General features: G+C 38.5%; 1 protein-coding gene across 1 annotated transcript in view; it reads right to left on the reverse strand.

Annotated features, from left to right (window-relative positions):
- Positions 1-13309: 13309 nt before the first annotated feature.
- Positions 13310-26836, reverse strand: part of clmpb (CXADR like membrane protein b) — a 79876-nt gene continuing 66349 nt past the window's right edge. Inside the window, exons 4-7 of the mRNA XM_065282902.2 lie at positions 25537-25704; positions 19734-19856; positions 18497-18638; positions 13310-17432 (exon numbers count right to left, since the gene is read on the reverse strand). Of these exons, the coding sequence (XP_065138974.1) occupies positions 17093-17432; positions 18497-18638; positions 19734-19856; positions 25537-25704 (773 nt within the window). The 3' untranslated portion in view covers positions 13310-17092. The remainder of the gene's footprint in view (positions 17433-18496; positions 18639-19733; positions 19857-25536; positions 25705-26836) is intronic.

Consider the following 26836-nt stretch of genomic DNA (forward strand, 5'->3'; position numbering starts at 1 on the left):
AAGTTGTGTGTGTACTTACGCTCTCTCTCGTCTTCGAAGGCCCACAGAGCTAAAGCTGTACCCCCGCTGCCTCCGGGCTGGTGAGTCGCGTCTGTCTAAAGTTACAGTCACTCCTCCTGTGTACTCGCCTGCACGTCCAAAGCCACGAGCCCAGAGTAATTGCCCTATACCCCTACCTGTACGTCCAAAGCCACGAGCCCAGTGTAATCGCCCAATACACTTACCTGTATGTCCAAAGCCACGAGCCCAGAGTAATTGCCCTATACCCCTACCTGTACGTCCAAAGCCAAGAGCCCAGTGTACTCACCTTGTCCATGCACTGCATTGCCCAAAGCCAAGAGCCCAGTGTACTTACCTGGTCCAGTCACTGTTTTGCCCCAAAGCTAAGAGCCCAGTGTACTTACCTTGCCTAACTGCTGTACGCCCAAAGCCAATAGCCCAGTGTACTTACCTTCTCCATGCACTGCATTGCCCAAAGCCAAGAGCCCAGTGTACTTTCCTTGTCTAACTGCTGTACGCCCAAAGCCAAGAGCCCAGTGTACTCACCTTGTTCATTTACTGCATTGCCCAAAGCCAAAAGCCCAGTGTACCTACCTTGTCTAACTGCTGTACGCCCAAAGCCAAGAGCCCAGTAAACTCACCTTGTCCATTCACTGCATTGCCCAAAGCCAAGAGCCCAGTGTATTTACTTTGCCTACCTACTGTACGTCTAAAGCCAAGAGCCTAGTGCACTTATCTTGTTGATTCACTGTATTGCTCAAAGTTAATAATCCAGTGTACTTACCTCCTATATTTACCTGCTCAGCCAAGTCAAGAGCCCAGTGTGTCGACCCTATATACTTGCTTGCACGGTCGGAGCCAAGAGCCCACATACCTACCCTGCATAACACACCTGGACGTCTGGAGGCCGAACGCCTTACCTATTGTACTCCCTTATAGTACCTAAATACTCACCTGTGTACCTTCTAGGCCTCCCTAGCCTGACCTCTGGGATACCTGTAGACTCTCTGGACGCCTTAGCTGGACGGCTGCGTGCTACCTATCTGTTGGGATTGCCAAATTGAGGTACTTGCCCCCCCTCCCCTACTTACCTTTGTACTTACCCGTGTTCACTCCTTCTGCCTAGGAACAGGAAGTGGAGAAACTCTGCTGAAACGGCTGGAGACACAAGGAACTCGATTAGGAACATACACCGTTAAGCCACAGACGGACGCATCAAAGAAGAGGACAGAGTGACTTACCTCCTCGTCTCCGTGAGAGTCCAGGCAACTCTGTGTTCACGCTCTCCCTGGTTCAGGAGCGCTATAGTTTAGTGCCCCTTTCCCCGCCCCTATCCTTTTAAAATAATTGAATAAAGTTTGTTTTAACTTGCACTTACTCTCTCGTGTGTCTGGTCATTAGGGTATCTTTGGGTCCTCCTCGAGGTGGAAATTAGGGAGGAGCGAGACGCACGACATTGGTGGTCTGCTCTGACCTGTGACAAGAGCACACCTTGGAATGCGACTCTCCATTTTGCCTTGAACTTCGTGAACACTGCTGCAATTTACTTCCCGTTAGAGGTGAGAGGCCGGACGTATGCAAATTATTTTGAAGGGGAGGGAATTGAATGAGAGTGGGGGGCAGTGAGATGCATTTTACCTAATGCCAAGTTCAGACTGCATGATTTTAACCCTGATTTTGACTTGGCGACAGGTTTTGAGAAATCGCAGACAATCCCGAAATCACAGGTAAATCGATGCTTATGTACGCGAGTGACAATCACACAGTGTGAATTATCAAAGACATGATCTGAGAGAATCGCCGACGAGTCGTTGACACCCATGAGATATTTGGCATGCTAAATATCTAGATCTGTCGGTGATTCAAAATCATGCCGTGTGAAATGTGTTTTGACTGAAAATACCATCGGCGATGACCTACAGCCAATGAGAGAGCAGGACAGCTGGAAGTTCAGGGAGGAGTCTCTCCAACCATTTACTCCTTCATAATCTTTATTTCTTCTTCTTTCTGCTGCACATGCAATTTGTATGGTAAGCTTCTTGCAGGCTACCATTTAAAAAATAATCCCAGTCTCATGTGAACAACGGTCTTGCACGGTATGTTCGTGAATGCGGGTAGACTACGTTTTTCAACTAAGACAAGGTAAAAATGTTTTTCATTCTCTGTCACCTTAAAAAACAATGCACACCCGCAGTGTAAGCACTCCACATATTGTAGCATTGTGCTGCATTTTTTCCAAATAATTCAATGGCCTGTCTTCAATTATTCCTTTTTTAAAATTGATATAAAAGTACTTCATACCTTCCAAAACACAACATAAATGTATGAGAAAAGGATATATCACTTGTATCATAAAAAAAATCTTGCAATCACTCAAACTGACCCCAAACACAAAGAGTGTTGTAAGGTCAGAATATGAGGGTTAACATGACCTTTGCTTCAAGTGTCCACATTCTGTAAGTATTTTGAAGACCTTTCAGCACATGACATGAACAGCAAGACTAGCAATTCAGGTATGAAATTGCCATTAGTTCATGAAATAGCCGACTTATTGCTTTTCCGAGGTCAAACATATAAAATCCCTTAAAGAGGCCTGAAAGCCAAGCTCCATTATAATGGAATGGATGATCAAATCTAACGCTCCAGCCTCTTGAGAAATCAATAGCATACTGCGCAAATATCTACAAGGATCTTTTTTTTTACATGAGCTCTGCTCTTTGGGATCAATGACACAACTCAAAATGTAATTTGCGATCCTAACACGGACAAGATGAGATTATTACAGCAAATTGATTTTCTCATTGGTCGCACAAGGAACTATCTGGAAAGAGCATAAAGGCATTTGTTGAAATTTTGAGACGGCTCTGCGTAATCTGAGGAGAATCTTGACATGCACATGCAGACACCTGCCTGTTCTCCAACAGGACGGTTTATTGATAAACATCACAAAACAAAGCTGGTCTAGATCAATGTTTACATCGAATGCAGCAGTGTCCTCAACTCTTTCATTTTTACAACTTCAAAGTCCACTCAAGCAGGTGCACCTTCTCCAACACGAATGCACATCCATCCCAACAGCACGTCACATTTATTAACAATTCATCTTATTTAATTAATCCACATAACATCTTTGTTAATATCTCTATGACCGTGCATGTCATATCCTGTACATTGCAACACAATGTTTGTGCATGTGGCCATTATACTGTAACATCACCAACAACAGCATCTACCATTATCGTAAAAGTTATTAATAAAATAATTATGTCCAACCTCTATGAATATCAATATACTGTATTTTATGCTTGAGGTGTATTTATTTCTCACACAGTGTGCTGTTTCTCCTTTGCCAAGCAATTTTGTAGTGTAATGGTCACTTACCTCTGCTGTTTTCTGTTCTTCCCAGGTGAGCTGCTGGTTTTCTGGAGATGGGTGAAGGGTCTCAGGGCGTTCCTTAGCAAACTGTCCTCAGACGCCTCTTCCAGCCTCAGCTGCGGTATAAGGTGTCCAAACGCCATGTATCCAAGATTCCTGTCTCTCTCCCTTGCAAGATATCACTTTTAGATTTTAGGATTGAAAGACGACTTTGATCATGCAGCTGTCATTGTGTCTTCTGTGCCTGTGTTGCTGAATGGACACAACACTCATTCTCCATCCATGGCAGGGCAGCAGGTGTTAAGCTCTCTCTCATCAGCTCAATGAAGAGCAGTGCACTGTGAATGGATTACTGGAGAAACTGATGTGTGTCAAGAGCGTTGCACACCGACTCCTGTGAGAGTTTGAATATCAGCTGAATTTAAAGAAATAGTTCACCCAAAAATATAGTTCTACTTCATCTCTGTTCAGTTTTCTCTTCTTTCAGAGAAACACTGCAGGAGAAGATATGATATGTATTAATGTATTAATTGTATTATGCATGCAGCATCTAGTAGTTGATGGTGAATTTGTTGAAATTATGCACATCATCTACCAGCAGGCCATAATTTTAACCAGCCAAACCTTGACCCGAAGGAGAGGGCAAGTAAATGGCCTATAAAAAGATCGTTTAACTATGTTTGTCAGAGTTGTTGTTAACCTGTATGTCTGTTTTATATTGTATTATATAATAATATATAATATTATAACCTGTAACCTTTCTAAAATTTTTGGTTTTGGTTTGAATTTTTCTGGTTTCTGTTTTTTCTTCTTCTTTGTTTTCCGCTTTCTTTTTTATATGTTACTGAAAGATGTAGGGCTGGTTTCCTGGGCAGGGTTTATAGAAAGTGTTATTTTTTTTTACAAACAAACCTTTCAAAAACAATACAGGTGTACATCTTGAGACAAAACAATGGAACTGATATATGTTAAGATATGTCAATACAGGTTGTTTCTTAATTAAGGCTGCTTAAATTTGTCCCTGTCCCGGAAATCGCCCCTTAAATTCAGAACAAAATATGTATTGATTGATCTACATAAAGCAACACATTAAAGGATTTTTTTGCTTTAAAACAACATGATTTAAGGAATTTGATTTTAACTAGATATTTACATCAATTACATCAATCACCAGTTTGTGAAAGTGTAAAATAACTTTATACCACGTGTCTGTTGAATGCTGTATTCTGATTGGCTGAGAAATGTTCTCTGGGTATGCATTAATTTCTGATAACCCCACACCTAACTTGTCAAGTGTCTTAAAAATAGGATCCAAAGCAATGTTTGTGGTAACCGTGGTATAAGAGGAATAATTGACTCCGGTCCTTTGAATTATTTGAAAATAATGCACACCCGCGGTGTAACGCTTCGCGTTTCACCTTGGGTGTGCATTATTTTCTTATAATTCAATGGCCAGTCGTCAATTATTCCTTACTTAAACTAAAGTAAGTCGCACCACAAGGCGGCTATGTTTGCAACGCCTCCGTGCAGTTATTGCAGTCATGCAAGACTAAAGTCCTGTCTACTTGAATAGGAAATGACACAATAAAAAATTAAAATCACAATTACAACAATTTCTGACAATTAAACCAGACATCAACTGTAACATAAGTTACATATCTGCTGTTTCCAGGGTTGCCAGGTTTTTACTGCAAAACCCACCTTATTACTCCTCAAAACTAGCCCAATGTGTTTTAAGGTGGGGGTCCTCCAGTAAAAATCACATAATTTTTTTTATAAAATCTGAATTTTTGACAGGATTCATCTCATAAAATTTGCATTCCTTGTGGCTAAATATCACATTATTGGGATCGCTTCAACCCGCGGACATGAACGACAGCCTGCTGTAACAGTGTTAAAGTAGCCTTACATGAGAAACCAGAGGAGTTGGCAACCACGTGTTTCTTAAGCTCAAACTGTGCCAAAAGCACCTTTATTCAGGATCGTTGTGCCCCTCCCTCAAAGAATCGTCAGTCTTTATTGATTGATGATTGGTTCTTTTTACTGGGAGGTGGGACTTAAGTATCCAAAGTGGCCATATTGAGTGTTGCATTCTCCCCATTCATAGCCAGTGGCAACTGGTGACTCTTCTGAGGGGGCGCCAATTCAAAATAAGTGTTCGGAGTGCCGTGTGTTGCTTGTGTTTTTAAAATATGTGTTTGTTGCGTCATGTGAACCATATGCATCACCACTTTGTCAAAATAAGTACCTGATGCACACGCGTCAAAACCGTTTATGATGAAAGAGACGCTCACATTTACAAAATACATGCAAGGCACTCCCTTAACAGTAAACTCTGATTACTCAAGCGTCTCTTTTATCATAAACCCTTTAGACGCGTCTGCAGCAGGGACTTATTTTGACAAAACACGTGATGCACACAGCTTTACTTGAAGTGCCGAACACATATGAAATGACAAACCACACACATGACGGGCTACATACATGTTGTGACAAACTTCGCATCATGCGCCCTCGAAAAAAGAAGTCTCCGGCCGCCACTGTTCATAGTAATGGGTGTTGCTCAATCTTGTTATATTCAATATCTTTGCTTTAAACAGAAAATGTACAAATGATAAATTAACTTACTTCCTACACTAATTCACAGTAAAATGACACAGTATACTATATTTTTTAAAATAAACTGTATAATTCACCAGTGTCCCAGTTAACTGCTTTCTTACATTAGCTAGCATTATGTGTCCCATATCTCTCTTTGGTCTCTTATTTCTAATACAATAATTTCAACATAACAGCTTTGTCGGTTCCCTGTACAGTAGCTCAGCTCGTGAAGCATGATGCTATCAACACCAAGGTCATGAGATCAATTTCCAGAGAATGCACATACAGAAAAAAACCTATTACTTGAATGCACTGTAAATCACTTTGAACAGGCTAAAACATTTTTTGAACACTTAGCCATTTATTACCTTAAGCCTACTGTAATGCAGCTTTCCTTTCACATCATTTCCTCTCTCATCAGTCACTAACCTAAAAAACTATAATTAGGGTGAAATCTTCAATGTACTTTTCACAAATGGGCCACAGGTCTCTGGTGACAGCCCACTAAAACTGAGCTATTAATCTTTAGAAATGTAAGACCCGAGGCAAGCCGACCCGGTGAGCTCAATGAGCCACTGTACCGTATTTCCCTGATCTGACAGAGTCACGTTTACTCTCCACGAACCACGAATGAAGGGTGAGCGAGCGGATCGCCATCTGACATGTACGTTTTTAAAAGAGAAGATCATGCAGAAAGACAGTTAAATATAACATCCCATTAACTACTCCATTTAACTTTATAGTTGCATAATTAGACGACTCTACAGACGGTGAAATGTGCTTAAATTTGGGTCATCATCATCTATAGTGTCACATGGGAACAAAATGTTACAAATAGATAAAAACAGATCTTGTTGTGGTTCATAACTAAACATTGTTAAATTGTTTATCTTTAAAGGCGGGGTGCATGATCTCTGAAAGCCAATGTTGACATTTGAAATTACCTAAACAAACACACCACTACCCCAATAGAATCTGGACTTTCTTTTGATAGACCCGCCCCACACATACACAACCCAGGCAACAATGTTAGTTAGTAGACACGCCCCTTAATTCTGATTGGCTACAAGTGTGTTTTGGTACTCGGCCTGACTCGCTTTTCCAAAATGTTTTTCAAAAATCATGCACCCCGCCTTTAAAGCTATTTTGGGTTTAATGAGATATTTTTAGTTAGATTTTTTTTACACAAGATCAATGGTTCCCAGACTGGTGGGCGGACCCTAGCCTGGCTCCGCCCTCCTACGTGCTTCCGCTTATTTTTCATTTCGCTTCAGCAGTACGTCTGGGATTTCTCTATAGAGTTTCGTTTTCTCCTGCAAAAATCTGCAGGACCAATCAGCGAACAGATGGGGGTGGCTAAGAACGATGACGTTGAGGTCGTGCGTCAGTTTGAGTTGTAGTTCAGTAATGGCAGCGGAGAAAGACGTGAGAAAAGCTATTCGGTCCGTTGTTGCAAAACTGCCGAATATACAGAAGTTAAAGCCGGAGCAAGAACCAGGTTTGCTAAATTTTGTTTGTCTGATTATTCTGACTTGTTGTTTCCGGACGGTTTCGGTGCATGATATACGTCACGACCACATGTTAGCGATTGGCTTTGGCAGATCCTGAGTGACTCTGGGCATATCCAATAGTTTTAAACTTCAACAATGGACCCTCCTTAACGGAAGTAACGCTTTGCTATGGAGCGTGGCCAGACTCTCTGTACAAATGAAATGAATGTACGAGAGTCTGGTTATACCAGGCTAGGCGGACCCCCCTTGGGGGGCACAAGATGGTGCCAGGGGGGCCCTAGTTTTATGTCATTTTATAAAATACATTACTTTATCATGAATTCTTTGTAATCAAACCTTAGAAATATATAGCTACCAACCAACAGCACTATATTGTATCATTTAATATGTTTTGATTAGGTTTGAGATTGTTTTATGTCATGAATTTTCTATTTGGGGGCCATGAAGGTATGCACCCTACACAAAGGGAGGCACACTCCGAAAAGTTTGAGAACCACTGGCCTAGAAAAACTGAGAAGAGCTTTGAATGATTCTTCGAAAGCTCAGTTTACCGAAAAATCTTGCTTGTGGTAACAGTGTACATTATGTGACGTTTGTTTAATAAACAAATTACAGGTAACATTAAAATGATCCCAGTTACATAAGTCCTCTTTCATATTGTATTATCTATTGTATTATTATCTGGGTTCACTCTAAATCTGGGTTCACTTTTAAAATTTCAAACACTAGGGTGCAGAGTTTCACTAGAAATGTATAAGTGTGCGTGAGCTTGTGACTGAGTGCACAGAAATCACACCCAAGTGCATCATTGTTAAAACTGTTTAATAAAACAATTAGGCCTATAGGCAAATTAAACCACAGCATTTTTAAAGGGAAAATATGTAAGATTGCATAAATATCCAAATATCACCAGCACAGTGATTTATGTTTTGTTCAAATGTCTACTTACTGTACATTATCTTAATAATGAGAGAGTTTGAATTCAAAAAATTAGCTTTTTTAACCAGCGGTCTATAGGGTCACATGATGTCATGTTTGGTTTATCCTCAGTTTGTGCCTTTGCTGCCTTAAAGTCGCAATGAAAGTAAAATAAAAAACTGTAATTTGTTTTGTAATATTGTGGTATTTTTTTTTACAAATGATTTATCTGTGAGCTTCATTAATTTAAAAAAATTCATGTGCCGTCATAATCTTTAATCAAAAATGCAAATCTCCTCCCCTCCTAAAAATGATCTCTCTTTAATTCCGGTCATAATGTATGGCAGGTGGGCGGGGTCCAAGAGAATATCGCTGCGATTAGCAATTAGCAACACAACCCAACTTCAAATGATCCAATCAGATCTCGATGGACAAATTCAAATCCAGCCCTGCCTTATTTCATTTCAGAGGCCGGTTTTACTCAGATACACGTCACCACGGGGAAAATTAGGCAATTGATACATCCGTTTCATGGCGACTTTAACCATAGGTGTGTTTGACTTCATGTGGCGCTGTGCAGACCAATCAGTGTATGACATTAACAACATGATCTCAATGAAAGTCATGTTATAGTCACGAAAAATGTGATTAATTTTTTTGTGTCCATGGCACAAAATTCATCTTTTTCATGTCTGTGGGCAAGATTTTTTTCGTGTCATATAATGTATAGTTTTTTCCTATTTTTAAATCATTGTCGCTTGGGTTGGGGTTAGATTTGGGGTTTGGGTTAGGATGTCTAAAAATGTAACAGAAAGTGATTATAACCCAAACCGATGGTAACAATGTGACGATGGTAAGAAAATAGGAAAAAACTACGAAAAAACAATACATAAAATGAAACGAAAAAGAAAGTCATGCCACGGACACGAAAAACTATTTATAGAAATGGACACGAAAAAGACATTCATGAAAGCAGAATTTCGTGCCATAGAAACAAATGAATTAACACATTTTTTTTTTGTGAATATAACACGACTTTCTGTGAGATTAATGTATGACATTAAGTATCGTCGCACTTTTGATACTTTAAAGTCAATCTGCACAGCACAGTATGCGGAAGTAGAATGGGCCTGGGGTTGCTTCTGTCAAGCCACACTATGGGCATTACATGTCATGTAATGGTTATTAAACTTCATTTCATTACGCCATTCAGAGACATGCATTTTGGTCTTGTCAGATTGATTCCTATCAACAGTGAAGGTAAAAACTCTCATCATTTAATGATATTTTACAGCGTCATCAAGCTATGCTACAACAGTTTTGTAAAACAAAATATTGTAAAACAATAATATTGGTCACAGTTTCTTTAACCTTGCACCATTTTGTTAATTTTTTTTGTTGTCCTAACTATATTTATTTAAAGGTCCAGTGTGTAGATTTTTACCTGCATCTAGCGGTGAGATTGTAAATTGCAACCACAGCTCACAACTACCTTTCGCATTGCATAGTGAAGCTACGGTAGCATCCCCAGGACAAACACGTCATCGTCTGAGAAAACGTTAGGACAAAATGTGCTCTGTAGAGGGCTACTGTAGAAACATGAAGATGACTTACATGTAAAGGGACACGCTGTGTACGTACATAAAAACGTCTTATTGTAAGGTAATAAAAACAATACAGTTCATTATGTAAGGTCTTTATACACCACTGATAATATAGTTATGTAGATTAAATTGCATTTCTGTCAAGAGATCCTTCTTAAAGTTACACAATGCCCTTAAACAACCTACACTCTAAAAACCGTTGGGTTATTTGTTTTACCCAATAGGTGGGTTAAACATATTGGGTTGTTCTGTTGGGTTATTCCTAGCTTGTATTGGGTTATTTCCATAACAACCCAGAGAGTTGGGTTAAAATCGGGCTCACGTCACGCATTTTGAATTTCAACGGTTGACCGGTGCCACTGCTGAGTGCGGACCAGGTGCGGACAGACACGAGAGGTACGTTTTAAAATATATATCTCTGTGTAATGTTTTATTTTGCTACAAAGTGTCTTTAAGCTCTAAAACACAGTAAACTATCAGTCACGTTTAAATAAGTGTACAAAAACGCTGTTGTCTAGTTTTTGTCCGTTACACCTGTTCCATTGATTAACTGTTACCGATGCCAACACGCGTTTTTAAGCCATCATAAACGTAGAGAGACATCGCAATTTATTTTAATACTAAACAGCACCAACAGCATGGTCCCTTACAAAAATGAATAATTTCTTCTTTTAGTAGTATAACGTTAGTTTCATGGCGTATTGATTGCCATATTGCTTTAACCATGGTTTCTGTAACAAACAATGTTTTTTGGTTTAAAGTGTAGTAAAAACCGTTTTTTAACTTTTGTAAGGGATGCAACCGGCTGCTTTTTGCTCCAAATATTTTATTTTGGCGGTCTGTGTTATAGACACAGAGCTGTAATATAAATGTGATTCTGAATGTAAATGTCTTAAGAAATGACTCGATGGCATTTTATTGTCGTCTTACTTCAGTATAATCCCTGATAAAGCGCTGCACGTCTACTACTGTATACTGTAAGGGGCTGTGTACACCAAAACTTTTAAACGCGTCTGAAAACGCCTTGAGGACGCCGAATGCCAGCTGTTTTTCAGCTGAGTGCCAGCTTTCATCAGCTGAGCGCTTTGATAGCTGTGATACTTCAGCTGCGAGCCGGTTGGTTGCTGTGGTAATGTCCCGCCCCTCCTCCACTGTGATTGGGCGGCCGTGTGAGAACTGACATTGACGAGCGGAGCTTTTCTCCCAAAGTTGAATCTCTTTCAACTTTCGACTCTCAGCGCCGAGCGCGTGAAAACCGCCGAGCGCCGGTTTTCAGCGCGGAAAAAACCCGCTAGCTGCTGGCTTATTTGAAAAACGCCGAGCTTCCATTGGAAACAATTGAAAACATGCGCCGGCCGCGGGCGTAAAAGTTTTGGTGTACACAGCCCCTAACCCCGGTAACGGTTGAATTTGCAATTCAGCGCCATCTACTGTCAAAGTAGAGTATTTATTCAGCGTGCCAGATGTGTTTGCTTTGAGATTTAATTAATTATTATTTTCTTTAAATGTAGACATTCTTGGAGATGTTGCATTAAAAACCTTACAAAATGGCCAGCAAGATGATTCAGCCTTCCTACAGTACCAAGAGGCAAAGCAAACATTTATTAATTTGCAACCTGTAAGTATCATTTATGACACTTGTTTTTTTTAACCTGTTTATGTGTGCATATTTACATTGTGAAAATTCTGTCTTCAGGTCAGAAAACAAACATAATTCAGTATTTGGAGGAGGAGGTATGACGAAGACCCCATGTCCTCCTATGGGATGAATTCGACTAATCACAAGCCTTTGTTATCGTGGGGAGGCATGCATGGCCCAGGAGCAAGACCAGCAGTTGACACATGCTTTAATTTTTTTTTTTTTACATTTTATACAGAGTAGCCTATCCCAAGCCTTTCACTACTGTTAAGTAGTTTCTGTAACACACAATACATTTTGTACCATGTGATGTTTCCTGAACACACTGTCACCTGCTTAAAGGGACAGTTCCCCCAAAAATGAAAATTGTCATAATTTTCTTCCTCTCCTGTCGTTACAAACCTGTACACATTTTTTTGTTCTGATGACCACAAAGGAAGATATTTTGAGTAATGTTTAAACCAAACAGATCATGAGCCCCATTGACTGTCATAGTAGGAAAAAAGAATACTATGAAAATGAATAGGGCTCATGATCGGTTTGATTTCAAACATTCTTTGAAATATACCTTTGTGGTTATCAAAGTAAAGACTTATATACAGGTTTATAACAACATGAGAGGGAGAAAATTATGACAAAATGTGTGAACTATGCTTTTAAGCAGTTTGTAGTTGGATAAGATTGAGTAGATTTGTTTTGTTCTTATGTTTTTGTTTATTTATGTATGTATATATTTATGTATGTGTGTATGTATTTATGCTTCTATACATGTCTGTATTTATACATTTAAATGCAGGTGCAAATGACTAAATGAAAATAAAGCATTATAAATGTATTTGTAAGTTTTGTATTATTTATTTATAAAGCAAATAATAGTAATAAATAATAATAATAATAATAATAATAATAATAATAATGGGGTTAAAACAGCATTGCAAAAATAACCCAACAAATTGGTTATTTCATAACCCAACTAATTGGGTAAAACTTTCTACCCAATGCATTGGGTTAAAATAACCCAACAATGGGTTGGTGCTATAGTAACCCACCATTGGGTTATTTATTGGGTTATTTTTAACCCAACTGTTTTTAGTGAGTATTTATTTTGTTGTTCTAACAATTTGCCTATTTATAAATGCTCATTTAACTGGTTAGTTAACAAACCCTCTTACTGATGTACACCATCAGCAAACCTTATTAAATTAGCAAAGCCTATATACTGCCTAGAAATTATCAGTCACATGACCATTTTTATTCATTGTGCTTTTTTGATTTTATAACACTTTTTTTGCATGCCATATGGCTTCCCTGTTAGCTACATTGGCTGCTAATGGTTAAAAACCATGTGCTCAAATTCACAACAACAGCATAAATATAATCATTTAAATGATAATTTACTAAATCAAGGATGCATGAAACCGAATTGAGGGAATATCATCGTTGTCTAATGAAATCACTTGTTTTACTCATTACCATATGTCTACATAATAGCTCAAATCAAATTGCAGTACATTGTTGAATAATATTTGAAGATGCCCATTTTCTTCCCATCAGAATTTTAGCATTATTGCTAATGATGTATTAAGGTAATTTTTATTACACAAATATTCATTCACGCAAATATGTTTTACTTTTAATTAAAAAACCGGCTGCCAAATAGCTTGTCGTTAACTTGTCATTTTATTTGCAAATGAAGTATTATTAACTCAGAGTCCGTAAAAATATACAATTTTTTACTTGTAGAGGGACATATTTACAAGAATGGATCTTTTCAAAATGAACAGACTGGTTTACAAAACTCATAAGAGAAAGATCATTTTTCTTTCTTCTAACCAGATGGAGACTCTCAGGCAAACGGGGTCACCAGCTCAAAAAATAAAAAAAAAAACAGTAAAACAAAAAAGTAAAAATCCGAACTTATAGAGATGATAGACATATTTACACTTATATATTCAGCTGTATACAGGTACCTGTATGAACACAGAAGCAAAGCATTCCCGATATCTGATCTGTAGGCCATAACATGCAATCCCTTTTACCCTTTAAATTTCCTTTTACACACACTGTTACAGTTTCCATGATAAGTTAAAGAAGCTATTTTGAGACACCTGTTTGATAGCAACCATGTTGGATAACAATGAATAAATAAAGGCTATACAGTCAAGTACTTTGAACGCTCATCCGAACTCAGATCGCAATGTGAGCACCACATCAAAATGTACTGGTGGCTTTATGGGAGCGTATTCTCCATTAGTATCTAAATGCTGTAGCAAGATGGCTCTTTAGCCGTATAAAGTAATAATGAAAGCCACCAAACTGTCCAGCAGGCACCAAAATGGACCAGGCTTGACTTTTTGCCAAATAAGATTAAATAAATGACCTGAAACAAAGAAGCGAAACAACCGGAGGATGGGTTGAACGGCTGCCCAAAAAAGCAAGACAATGGGCTGTGTTCCAAACTGTAGGGAGCTGCCTACGTATTTGAAGGAATCATGCTTTAAATATTTGAAAAGGTAATACACCTTTCATTTGGCCAGATAAATGTTAGGAATTATTTTAAATCAGTTTCAGTACCAATTGTTACACGACATGTCAATCTTTACCATTTTTTGTCTTCTCTGAGTCTTGTTTTATTAAGCCAGCTGTGTATAGGCAGCTCACTATGTTTAAGAACAGAGCCAGTGTTTCAGTACTTAACCCAAGAGTTACTGATCCTGCAAGGGTTTGGGGAAAGCACGCAATCACCTGGTTTGTTTGGACGTAAGGATACAGGAAAACCTCTGTGAGGTTTGGAACCGGACAACTCCGCCTGTGTTCCCTACCCTTACGTTTCCCATTGTTCACTCCTCACTCTATGTGACAGGCCATCCTTCATACTTAGTGATAGCAGTCCACCCAGTCGCTCCTGAAATATGTGTCTGTAGAAAACGTGTCTTTATTTATGAGTCTGGGTCAGCCCATGCATGTATGTAGAATAAAGGCAATTTTAGGGTAAGTTGGCAATTGGCAGAAGCAGTGTTTTGCATTATAAAAGTAAGAATAATAACCAGGTTAATTTTGCTTCGGCATGAAAAATTTGGTAGCAAATGTGAAGGCCCAAAACACTTATTTTTGAGTAATTGCATTATGTAATACTTGCTCCCTTATGGCTTTGCTTTCTTAAATATGGTGGATATATAAGTAGCCATTAAGAAGGAAATTATTTATTTATTAAAGGGAGGTTAGCGGGTACGATCACTTTGAGAAAATGCATAATACCTCAACAACAGCTTTATTATGGCCTATAACTCCAATCTTCAAACGATAACTTAAAGGATATAGTGTGCATATATTTATCTGTATGTACAATATAAAACATCATCATGACTACAGAGTATACATTATTTGTGTGGCTGTATATGACTGCCTCTTTGTGTCAGAGCGTTCTTCCTGCACCGACAGGACTTCAGAGGCTCCCAGCACATCCATTGTGTGAAGAAAACAAATCTCAGGGGTAGACGTTTCTGCGAAGGCACACAAAACAGGCAACTTGTCTATTTCAAGTCTCAAAAATGCACCATGCACGGTCTTCCCGGGGGTTCGGATACACGGCTAATAGAGAAAGTTCTTGACAGAGCTTGGCGGTGGAAGCTGCGGGCCGTCTGACACAAAAAGGCAACCATCTTGAGACGGTACCATAGTGTCACTCTGAAAACAAATGGTGCTATATAGCACCAAAAGTGGTTCTTTGCTCGTAATCATAGAAGAACCATTTTTAGTGCCATATAGCACCGGTGAAGCACCTGTGTAGAACCATATAGTGCTATGTAGAATCATATGTGGTGCTATATGGCCCCTATATGGTTTTACACAGGTGCTTCACCGGTGCTATATGGCACTAAAAATGGTTCTTCTATGATTACGAGCAAAGAACCACTTTTGGTGCTATATAGCACCGTTTGTTTTTAGAGTATACTGTAAGCAAACCCACACCGGCCTCCCAACTAGGATGCAGAAGTGTTCAGTAGAGAAGTCCCTGTTATGTCATTTTCTTTTAAGTGTCCACAGTATTGTGAGATTATATTTAAAAGTTACTTGTGCCTCATATGTTATCATGTATGACTGCTGGGTATAAAGAATACAAAAATGAATAAAAACAAATTCGTCTTAAGAAAACATTCATAGTATTCATGACAGATTTTGGTTGAAATTAAAGCTGTAACAAATACAAACTGAAGCAAAGCTTTCCAATGAGTTCAAACCCAAACCTTGCACTTTATACTATACACAAATTTGACTGCAAATACTTATATGAGTGTGAAAGAGTACAGATCGGTGTATTTAGCATGTGCTGCCTGCTTTGCTTACCACCATTCACTTAAGTAATAATGCAAATAAGGTAACAGAACATACCTGCCCCCTCCCCGCAAAAAAGGGGTGCATACATTTTGCACAGTGCAGGAGTCCTCCACTTTAATGTTTTACTGGGACTGTACAGCATCGCACCACCAAATAATAAATGTACACTATATGGCAGGTCTATATATGCCAATAATAATAATAATGCTCTTCTCCATCATTTGATTATCACACAAATGGTAATGATGCCATGATTGCCAAACATAATTGAATTCTGAATAATGTGCACTCTAAAACTCGGCCGAAAGCAAGTGCGTTTGCTATTAAAACTATGACAATGACCTAAATTAAGTATGCATGGAAGAGCACAACACTAGCGCACTATAGTACTGCAGGCAAAGTGGTGCAACCAATTAGCGAATTTATTGAAGTGTCCGAGTCTTTCTGTGTCAAGTCTCATTTCAAGTCATTTTTTCCAGCCACTCCATGTGTCCCCCTTTTTAGTGGTTACCGGGGCCGGGGCCAACGTTTGCAGTGCATTCTGGGAAACGATGGATAGGAATTTCGTGGAAGTATGAACAGGTTATATATTCCTATCAGCAACAAGCAGCGATCAGATAATATCCTTTCTCTTTAGATGGAGATCTGGCCGTTCCTTTATCGCCTCTACATCGTGTTTCATAAACCCAGCCTGCACTTGGTCCTTTAGCCTCTTTGATTCAATAAATAAATAAACTGCACTTGGGGAAATCATTCCACCCCACTGCCCACAACGCTTCCAAAGCTTTAAGAAATCAAAAAAAAAGTGAAAAAAGGCCTGCTTGCGCCGTGTGATCAAAAGAAAGAGAGCGAACCAAGGAAAAACCAGACTAAACATTTTCCTCTCTTATTTTAATACTTCAGAAGGGGGCAAGCACGTTTGTATATTCCTCTTTGTAAATATGCATTCAACTTTTTAGCTTTAATATGATTGATTTTATTTTGAATTACATACTTATTTATGCTTTTATTTTATAGTTTTTTATAGTATGTTTGTGTCGTAGGTGCAACTTTTGGAAGAGTCACTGTGGGTTTCCCATATAGGTTGGGTTTCCTCTACACTGTCTTTACACTGTCTGGAAGGCCTTGCTTTGAGCGGGCGCCATGACTCCTGCAGGAATGGTCATGTTTACTGAAGGGTTAGGGGGTCTGAATTTTGGGGTGCCAGGGGGTTCTGGGGTCTTGGGCACCACCTGCGTGTAGGCCGGGGGAGACTGGGGAAAGCTGTGGGGTTGTCCATTTTCCTTGAGGGCAACGACGGCGGGTGGCCGTGGACGTTGGTTTCGGGGGGCGCTGTTGTGCACCATGGACTGCGTAGAGGATGCACCAGAGCGTGAGCTACCAGAGCGGGATGAAGAAAGGGAGTTGGGCTTCACCAGTTTGGCTTTAGGGGCTTCTGCATCTTCCCTGCAAAAATGCATACATGTAGAGGTTAAGCATTGTTATTATTGTACTTCCATAATAAAAAAAATACCGTACTTTCCGGACTATAAATCGCTCCGGTGTATAAGTCCCATCAGTCAAAAATGCGTTTTAAAGAGGAAAACATATATAAGTCGCACTGGACTATACGTCATGTTTATTTGGAAAATAATTTCACACAATCCAAGCCGTAGAACAGACATTTAATCTGGAAAGGCAAGTTATTTAACTAAACAATAGCACACTGAACAGCAGGCTGAATAGGTGTCCGCACATGTTAATATAACATAAACAGTTATGAATGAATAGGCCAAATTAACAAAATCAAGTTCCCGAAGTCATTCCACATCACTAAATCCATTGAATTACATAAATACAGGAGCAGCATAAAGCAGACCCTCGGGGCTATAGACGGTAATGGTTTCTCTTGGTTCAAATGAAATAATTTTGACTTATAAGTTGCACCTGACTATAAGTTCCAGGACCCGCCAAACTATGGAAAAAGTGTGACTTATAGTCAGGAAAATATGGTAATCAAGACAAAATACATTTATTTGCCTGTATTTGTGTTCCAAAACAAGCATGGGCTGAAAATAAGAGGGCTAGGTGACATCATCCACCAATGAAGTCTTGTTGTTACTTTCTGGATGACAATACAAGCCAAGCTAAACAGATAATTCATACATCCATATAAAGAGACTGTACTGTCCAATTTAAATCAGTGTACACAAGATATGCCCCCATGTGTAAAGCTTATGGTCAATTCTGTGTGCATAATTCAGATAAACAACTATGGTTGCATGGTTACACATAGTGAATTCTCTATAGGTTTCAATAACAGCTGTCTCATATATATTATGGAGATTGTCCTGTAGAGCTGGAGAGCTAAATGGACCATCCAGAACATACACACGAACATACAAGCTCATGCATGCTGACATAGATAAAATCACATTGATGAAATCACCCTGCCGCAGTTAATATAAGAAAGTGGTCCCATAAACCACGATCAATGCAGATCACATATGAAACACAGAGCGAAGACTCACCTAATCTCATTAGGAGTCTCCTCCTCTTCATATTTCTTTTTCTCCTTTTTGCGGAAGACAAGCCAGATGATGAGAATGAGGAGCAGGACGCCGAACGAAACGCCAACCACTGCACCAGCCACCACACCCATACCCCTCACATCTAAACACATGAGAGAATGGCACGTATGGTCACCCTACTTTATTAAAGTTCTCATGAGATATCTAGAGAGTAAAAACTGAATTAGTCAGACCTAAATTAAACTTTGCAATGCAGCTACAACAACAAAATGTCTCATTCACATCAATTCTTATTATTCCTGTGGTGTGACAGATGAGGAGAGCAGGCCTAAGTGCAGAGCAGTTGTCAAATGTTTACAGATCTCTCTCTGTCTTTCCTCTGGTGAGCATTAAATTCTTCTGCTTCTTCCAAAACCATTACACACAACAATGAGAAATGGCCATCTGAGCAAGACCAATGACAAATAACCACACACTGCCTTTCACTTGCCAGTGTTCCGTAAAAAGTGTGTGCGTCTGTATGTGTCTGAGACAAAGGGGAGAGGGGAAAGACTGAACAAATCAACCAAGCAAAAATATTTTCTCTTTAAAGGCGCAGTGTGTAGATTTTAGCGGCATCTAGCAGTGAGATTGAGAATTGCAACTAACAGCTTGAGACCACCGCTCACCCCTACTACAAAAGCTACAATTGCCACCACAAGAAAAATATGTTGTCTGATATAAATATGTCATCTGAGAAAACATGCTCTGTAAAGCACTTTGTCCATTTAGGGGTACTTTAGAAACATGGCGGCGCAAAATGGCGACTTCCATGTAAGGGGACCCACAGTGTATGTAGATAAAAACGGCCTATTCTTAGTTAATTAAAACAATTCAGTTCATTATGTAAGGTATTTATACACCACTGATAATATAGTTAAAGACCCCCCTAAAATTTACACATTGCACCTTTAAATAAAGTGTATATACAGAAAGAAAGAAAGAAAGAAAGAAAGAAAGAAAGAAAGAAAGAAAGAAAGAAAGAAAGAAAGAAAGAAAGAAAGAAAGAAAGAAAGAAAGAAAGAATAAAAAAGAAAGTGTGCATTGTGGAATCAGCCTTTATCCATCACATTAAGTGTGGTAACGCTAAGCTAAAAGTGGCACCACTGACTGATCTCAGATCAGAGTCTCCTAACCTCTGCACTAATTACACCCTTCCAAAGCCCAGAGGAAAGGCTGACCCCAGAGCTGTACTCACATTGCATTGTCACCTCGATGATGCAGTTCTCCTCCCCTACGTCATTGCTGGCGGTGCACTTGTAGACCCCTGAGCTGTCCTGTGTCAAGTTCCTCAAGGTCACAACCTCTGGGTTCTTCAAATCTGAAAAAAGGGAACAGAATTAGATTTTTTGTTACAATCTAATCATATATTTACACACACACACACACACACACACACACACACACACACACACACACACACACACACACACACACACACACACACACACACACACACACACACACACACACACACACACACACACACACACACACACACACACACACACACACATATATATATAATCAGAATCAGCTTCATTGCCAAGTCCTGTGGGTTAACATGTTTAAGGATTTTTTTGGTATATAGGTATTAACAATAAAATAAAAATATTCAAAAACAAATATAAAATATAAAATCTACGGGCATTAAATATATACCAAAAAAATGGATGATAATAATTGGATAATGTGACAAACTATATTTAGTGTCAATCGGTATTATGTGTCAATGTTATATAGGGGGATTTTGGAATAATGAAAACATAACCATGTGTCATTTTCGAACATTTATAACACTTTCAAGTTAAAGGAGTAATTCAACAAAAAAAAATAGAAAAAAATATTATGGAAGTCAATGGATCCCAAAACGTTTTTTTTAAAGCAGAGGATCTGTTTTATTTTATATATTATATGTTTATATGTATTAAAGAAGAACATTTTGTGGAAGGCATTAAACTTTTGTGAAAATCATAAAAAATGCTGGCACTGGCTGGCAACTTTTTTTTTAAAAACGATGGTGAGGAAAGAGTTAAGGGAAGTAAATGATGACAGAATTAAAATTTTTGAGTGAACTATCTCTTTAATTCTTATTATTACACGGCTCTCTGGAATGCTTGATTCTGATTGGTCAGTTGAGACATTTGCAGGTTCGTTCTTTTCAAATAACAACCGCTCCAAAGTAATAACGCATAGCCGCACTGTAAAAAATTGCTGTAAAAAAACGGGGAATTTTGGACAGTAATTTACCGTTTCTCATAAATACAGTTGAATACTGTAAATAAACATTAATATGACAAACAAAATAATAACAGCAAGCTCCTGTTCAGTCTTACGGGATAATACAGTATTTTTTGGTTTGGTCAGGCATGTCAGACATGTGACGAGCTCATCTGCAACCATGAGTAAAACTGATTTAACTTCACTGTTTTTCTGCATTTTATTATACGAGAAGGAAGCAGAATTAAAGACTATCTATACATTTTCACTCCGATTGTGACCCTACCAGCACTGAGACGGACGACGAATTCACTTGTTTTTACTCCTCGCCTGTATATCAAGGTAAGCACAAACTGAACAGAGTCTGTGTTTCTAAGTGAAATAATTGACAAAATGTTATATATATTTGCTTATTTTTGAAATATTTCTAAAAACGATTTATTTGATTTTGACATATTTAGGGCAGATTGTTAAACGAATTGGCAACTAGCTATATAGGTTAAATACAAATAAAGATGCTAATGTTAATTTGCAATCTAATCAAATCTCTGACTGATGTGCGATTATCTATTGATATTTTTTTTAAATCTACATGAGGGATTGGGCTCTGTTTCACCATTTGTTTGTATCTTTTTTCAATGTGTGCACTTTTAATCTTTGTACAGGGCATTGTGAATGTGTTAGCATTTAGCCTAGTCCCATTTATTCCTATGGCTCCAAACAGGGATGAATTTAGAAGCCACCAAACACTTGCATGTTTTCCCTATTTAAAGACTGTTACATGAGTAGTTACACAAGTAAGTTTGGCACAAAATAAAACTTTTGTTTGGAGCCATTGGAATGATTGGGGCTAGGCTAAACGCTACATTCACGAGGCACTGTAAAAGATGAAGTGCACGCATTGAAAAAAGATAGGGCTGTATTAATTCGTCTAAGTTGAGGTAAGAACATAGTAAAATATTGAAAACGGCTAGTCCAAGGCTGATACTGCTGAGTAAGTGTAACACTAAGGTATGGAGTATAAAACAATAAAACAGTAGGCCTATAGAAAAGTCTTTCAGTCTGTCTAAAAAATCTCTTTCTGTAATTAATATCATTAGCTTTTCTAAGTAATGGATTTGTAGCAGTATAATATCTGATAGTTTTTTGGGACATTAACTATAATTGTTGTCTGCATCAGTTGCTGGTGATGAAGTCACATTTGGAGGTTGGATGATCAGCAGTGAAAACAACATCATCTGTGAAGGAAAGATGAAGCTGCGAGGACACTGGAGTTTGTTCAAAGGTAAATCCTCTACTAGCTGTTCAAGAATGTCACATTGCGTTAAATTAGTGTCTCTTTCTTTTTTGTAAATTGACTTTAATTGCATTAGGTCTTTTAAATAGTAAGTCGAAGTTTAAGCTAGCATGTGCATATAGACATAACACTGGGTTTTGGCCAAATTTGTTGTCATGCTACATGTTTTTGAATAAAGTATTTCTCTCTCATTACTGCCAGAATGGCAACAACCAGAATATTTATACTGTGAATGCAGTTGGTTTTATCTGTCTTCATTGCAATTAATCTTTACTTCTCTCATTGTACTTTGTAGATGCTTAATTGGTGTGAACCCTAAGAGGTGAACAAAAGCCAGGCAGGTGAAGGTGTCCGAGAAGACAGGAAAGCTTGTCCAGAAAAACGAAGCAACTGTTAATCCCCATGTGACCACCCTCATCAAAAACTTCATGGACTTTGAGTGGCTTTCACATTGTATTCTACAGTGTTGTGATATTTATGTGACATCACAGCATTATGTTTTATTCAGCCCAGTCTCATTAGTGAGGCAGAAACTGACATTTAAGAATGCACTGAATTTTGTTATATTTAATAAAAACAGTGTTTTATCATCATCCTTTGTTTGAGAATTTTTTTGCAAGCAATTTTAAGTGTTTATTTTAAAATTACATTTTAACAATGCTAGAAAATCACATTCTACAGTATAAATAACAGCAGGAACCCTAAAATAACAGTATAATGCATCCAAACATCTGACAGTATTATACTGTGCAGCTCCCTTTTTTTACAGTACTGTCTCGTAATATTTGTACAGTAAAAAACTGTTGTTGTAAATTACAGTAGGTAATCTGTAAAATTACAACTATATGCTGGCAAATCTAGCTGCCAGTATATTACTGTAATTTAACAGTGAAATTTTTTACAGTGCGGTACTACTTGTACGATTAAAATCGCTCCACGCCAATAAAGATTACTGTTTGGCGCCATCTTGTGACAAACACTGGACAACCACAATTAAGAATGGAATATTTTGACATTAATTTTAACATGTACGGAAAAACAAAACATTTAAACAGTGGATAGAAGAACGAACAACAACAAGACACAGAGAGCTTACTGAGACTGAACTTGACAAAATAGAGCATGACAGCTACGAAGCCAACACACAAAAAAATACAGAATGGGCATTAAAACTTCTCAAAGACTGGCTAAAAGAGAAAATAAATGGAGACAGACAAGTATGAAGCAGAGGATCTTAATAAGGTATTACGATCATTTTATGCATCTGTGCAAAGTTCGCGGAAGGATAAAAATGTTCAAATGTTCAATATTCAAATTCATATTCATGTCCAGTTTTTTTTCTTATGTGGCAAGTAGCCGTGTAATAAGCGGCATAATGTAGAGACAGCCTCCGCTTCGCATCAGCTCCTGATCACACTGTCGGGGCTTATTTCCCGATAACTACCGGCTGCCTCTACATTATTCCTTACATAACTTTCTTTCTCATTTTCCCTGTGCCACGTTATGCTTATGAACACCATTAAAGGGACAGGGTCTATGAATCGACCTCAGGGTAAGAGAAACATAATGCCGATTAAGCAGGATTATGATATCGGTAACTCTCTGGTTAACAGCTCAGCCCTGAGCCTGCAAAACAGTGTTAGTAGTCCAGAGCTACCCTTATTTACCTCTTCTTTTACTACACTACTTTACAGAGGGTGTTAATCAGAGACCAAAGCCTGTGAAGCGTCTCTGTCAGATGCCACGTAAACAAATTAACGTGTGTCAATCTAATATATGGTTCTGCTGGAACTCCAGCAGAAGAGATGGACAGTAAATGTTTATCCTCTGGTCCATGAGGAAGCGTCTCTGTCTGCGGCTCATGATGAAAGAGGACGCACTGAGCGTGCTCAGAACCCCTCGCACCTTCATCATTACAAGTCACTAGGACCATTTACTCATTCAAAAATTACTTTTTCAAAAAATCATCAGACTCTCTCATCAACTATGTGATGTGAAGTCTGGGAGTGGTGAAGCGTTAAGCGGCCAAGAAAAGCTAATTACATTGAGCAGGTGTTCATTGATAAGGGTGGTTAACTGTTGAGCTTGGGCAAGGGTATGATCCAGCACGTCTGCAGAACTGCGTACGGCTAAATAGATTTGAAAACAATAGGGCTCTGATGAGCTGGTGTGTGCTGGAGTAATCATTTGGAAACAGTGCTTGAACATTGTGTTATTCTCTGTTCGGTCTGCGGCTGCTATTAAAGAGTTCATCTGTTGTCCAAGCAGAACCAAGTAAGACTGCATTCTAATGCATCAACTGACAAAGGTGATTAAACATCTTTGGTTTGTCTGTACCACACAAGCTTTGTTTGGTTTTGGCCAGTGGCCGCAGGTCTGTTCTTTTCAGAGTGTGTAATTGTATGTTAATATGTAATGATGAATAATTCACCACGGATCATTGAATTGTTAATAAAATAATGCACACCCAACATTGCGGGTGTGCATTATTTTCTTATAATTCAAAGGACCAGAGTCAATTATTCCTCTTATACCACAGTTACCACAAACATTGCTCTGGTGCCTACTTTTAAGACATTCACCCCTGAAACAAGCCAATCAGAATAAAGCAGTCAACAGACCCCTGGTATAAGTTCAGTTTAATTCAGTAAATTATTTTTTAATCAAATTAATTAAACTGAAAAGTAACTCGCATTACTTTAAAAAAAAGGAACTCAAATATTAATGTGTACATTTATAAACTAATGCGTTACTTTACTCGTTACTTCAGAAAAGTAATATTATTACATAATGCAAGTTACTTGTAATGCGTTACCCCCAACACTGCTCTTTGGTACCAATATGTACCTATGAGGTACTAATAAGAACTCTTTGGTGCCAATATGTACCTACACTGTAAAACCTAACAGTTAACTTAACTCAAACCATTTAAGTAAACCGGTTGCATTAGACCATTTAAGTTTTAAAACACATAAATTTAAGTACTGTGAACTTGAGTCATGTGCAATTATGCACTTATATTTAAGTAGTGTGAACTTAAATATAAGTGCATAACTGCATATGACTCAATTTGTTTAAGTTTACAGTACTCAAATGTATGTGTTTTAAAACGTATGCAACTGGTTTACTTAAATGGTTTAAGTTGAGTAAACTTTTAGGTTTTACAGTGTATGATATCGTTTAGTTATCTTTAAGCATATCTAATAACAATCTGATGAATAATGTTTGCTAATCTTAAAAGAGATCCGATGTAAATCTTTATCATTAAGTTTTAAAGAGTATAAGTTACCAGACTACTACAATCAGCACTTCTGAAGCAGTCTACTGATGTGCAAGGTTTACGAAATTAATGTAATTAAGACATCGTCAATCACAATTTGCTTTATGTCCCAGTTTTTGGTCAAAATATGCTACTGTATGACATACACCAGAAGTTATGTTAATGGTCAAAGGGACTTGCAAGATTATCGGGTGTTGGACTCACCAATGAGGGAGAGAGGGGGGAGTTTCCCCAAACTCTTGCCTTTATCCAGGACTCTATCCCATTTGTAACGGATGGGGTCTGACCCATCAGAAGACTTGCAGCTCAGTTTGACATCACTGCCTTCTAGCAGCCTACCCTCCATCCAGCACCGGGGCTTAGATGGTTTCACTGTAAAAAAACAACAACAGGAATGTGTGTTAACGTTACGTTTACTGACACACTGTTACATAGTTACTACCCATGTATGCATTTGGAAGATCCAGATAGCAATTTATCAGTTGTGTTTATTGAGAGAGAAACAATAAAGCAATTTCTTATAGGAAGGCAATAATACAAGAAGTGTATTCTTTAATGCTCATAGTCATAGTTGTTGCAACAACATAAGTTGCATCAAACTTTCAAAACAGCACACTAGTATTTCTGTTGACGTATTCAAAGAGACAATCAATCACAAGTCTGACATTTGGGGGGCTGAGGGTCATGACTCCCATCTGACCTGATACAGCAGATCTGAACTGACAGAAGTCAAATAACAGACCCTACTACCAGCTACCGACTGGCCTCCGAACAGTCCCACTGGTATCCTGAATATCCAAGCACTGCTCTAAATTGTTCTGGGTTCAGTTATAAGGGCCTGTCCAGAGGGATCAGTCTGGGGAATGAATTACAGACCTTTCGGCCCTTGATGACCCCGTCTATAAACACACCAGGAAATAAGAACAAGAGTCTATAACCTGTCCATAGATTTTCTCAACACTGTTGGCGCTGTGGCCTAGTGGGTACATGTGCTCTAAAGCCTGAAATATAGTGAGTTTTTTACATGTATGCGAACTTACATGCATGGTCGAATGTACACCCTTCAAAACATAGTTTATTTAACTCGTATGTGTACATTCTCTAGTAGGCGCATGCACAACTTACGTGTACAATGTATGCAGGGTTAAAAAATCTGGTGGTGCGCAGAGAATTTGTGCGCACACTCCTGATGATGAAAACTGTGTCACGCACACTATATGTGGACCCTCGCGTACACCTAAAACTCCATTAGACACAAAATAGCAAATTTGGCTTGCTTTCCCCCATTCACAATCTTTCTTTCCCATCATAGCCCATTCTCTCTCTGCCTTTTGTGGCAAATAACAGGCTGAAAATATAATAATAAACTCTACACTAACTTGCTAATGTGTCTAGATTCGAGCAGGGAGAAAAGATAAAAGTAAAGGAAAGGGGGAAATGGGGTGGTGGCAGGAGGAATTATGGGAAGGCAGAATTCAGCTAATCTTCTTTGATATGTTAATAA

Source organism: Paramisgurnus dabryanus, chromosome 9, assembly GCF_030506205.2.
Source record: "Paramisgurnus dabryanus chromosome 9, PD_genome_1.1, whole genome shotgun sequence".
NCBI classification, from domain to species: domain Eukaryota; kingdom Metazoa; phylum Chordata; class Actinopteri; order Cypriniformes; family Cobitidae; genus Paramisgurnus; species Paramisgurnus dabryanus.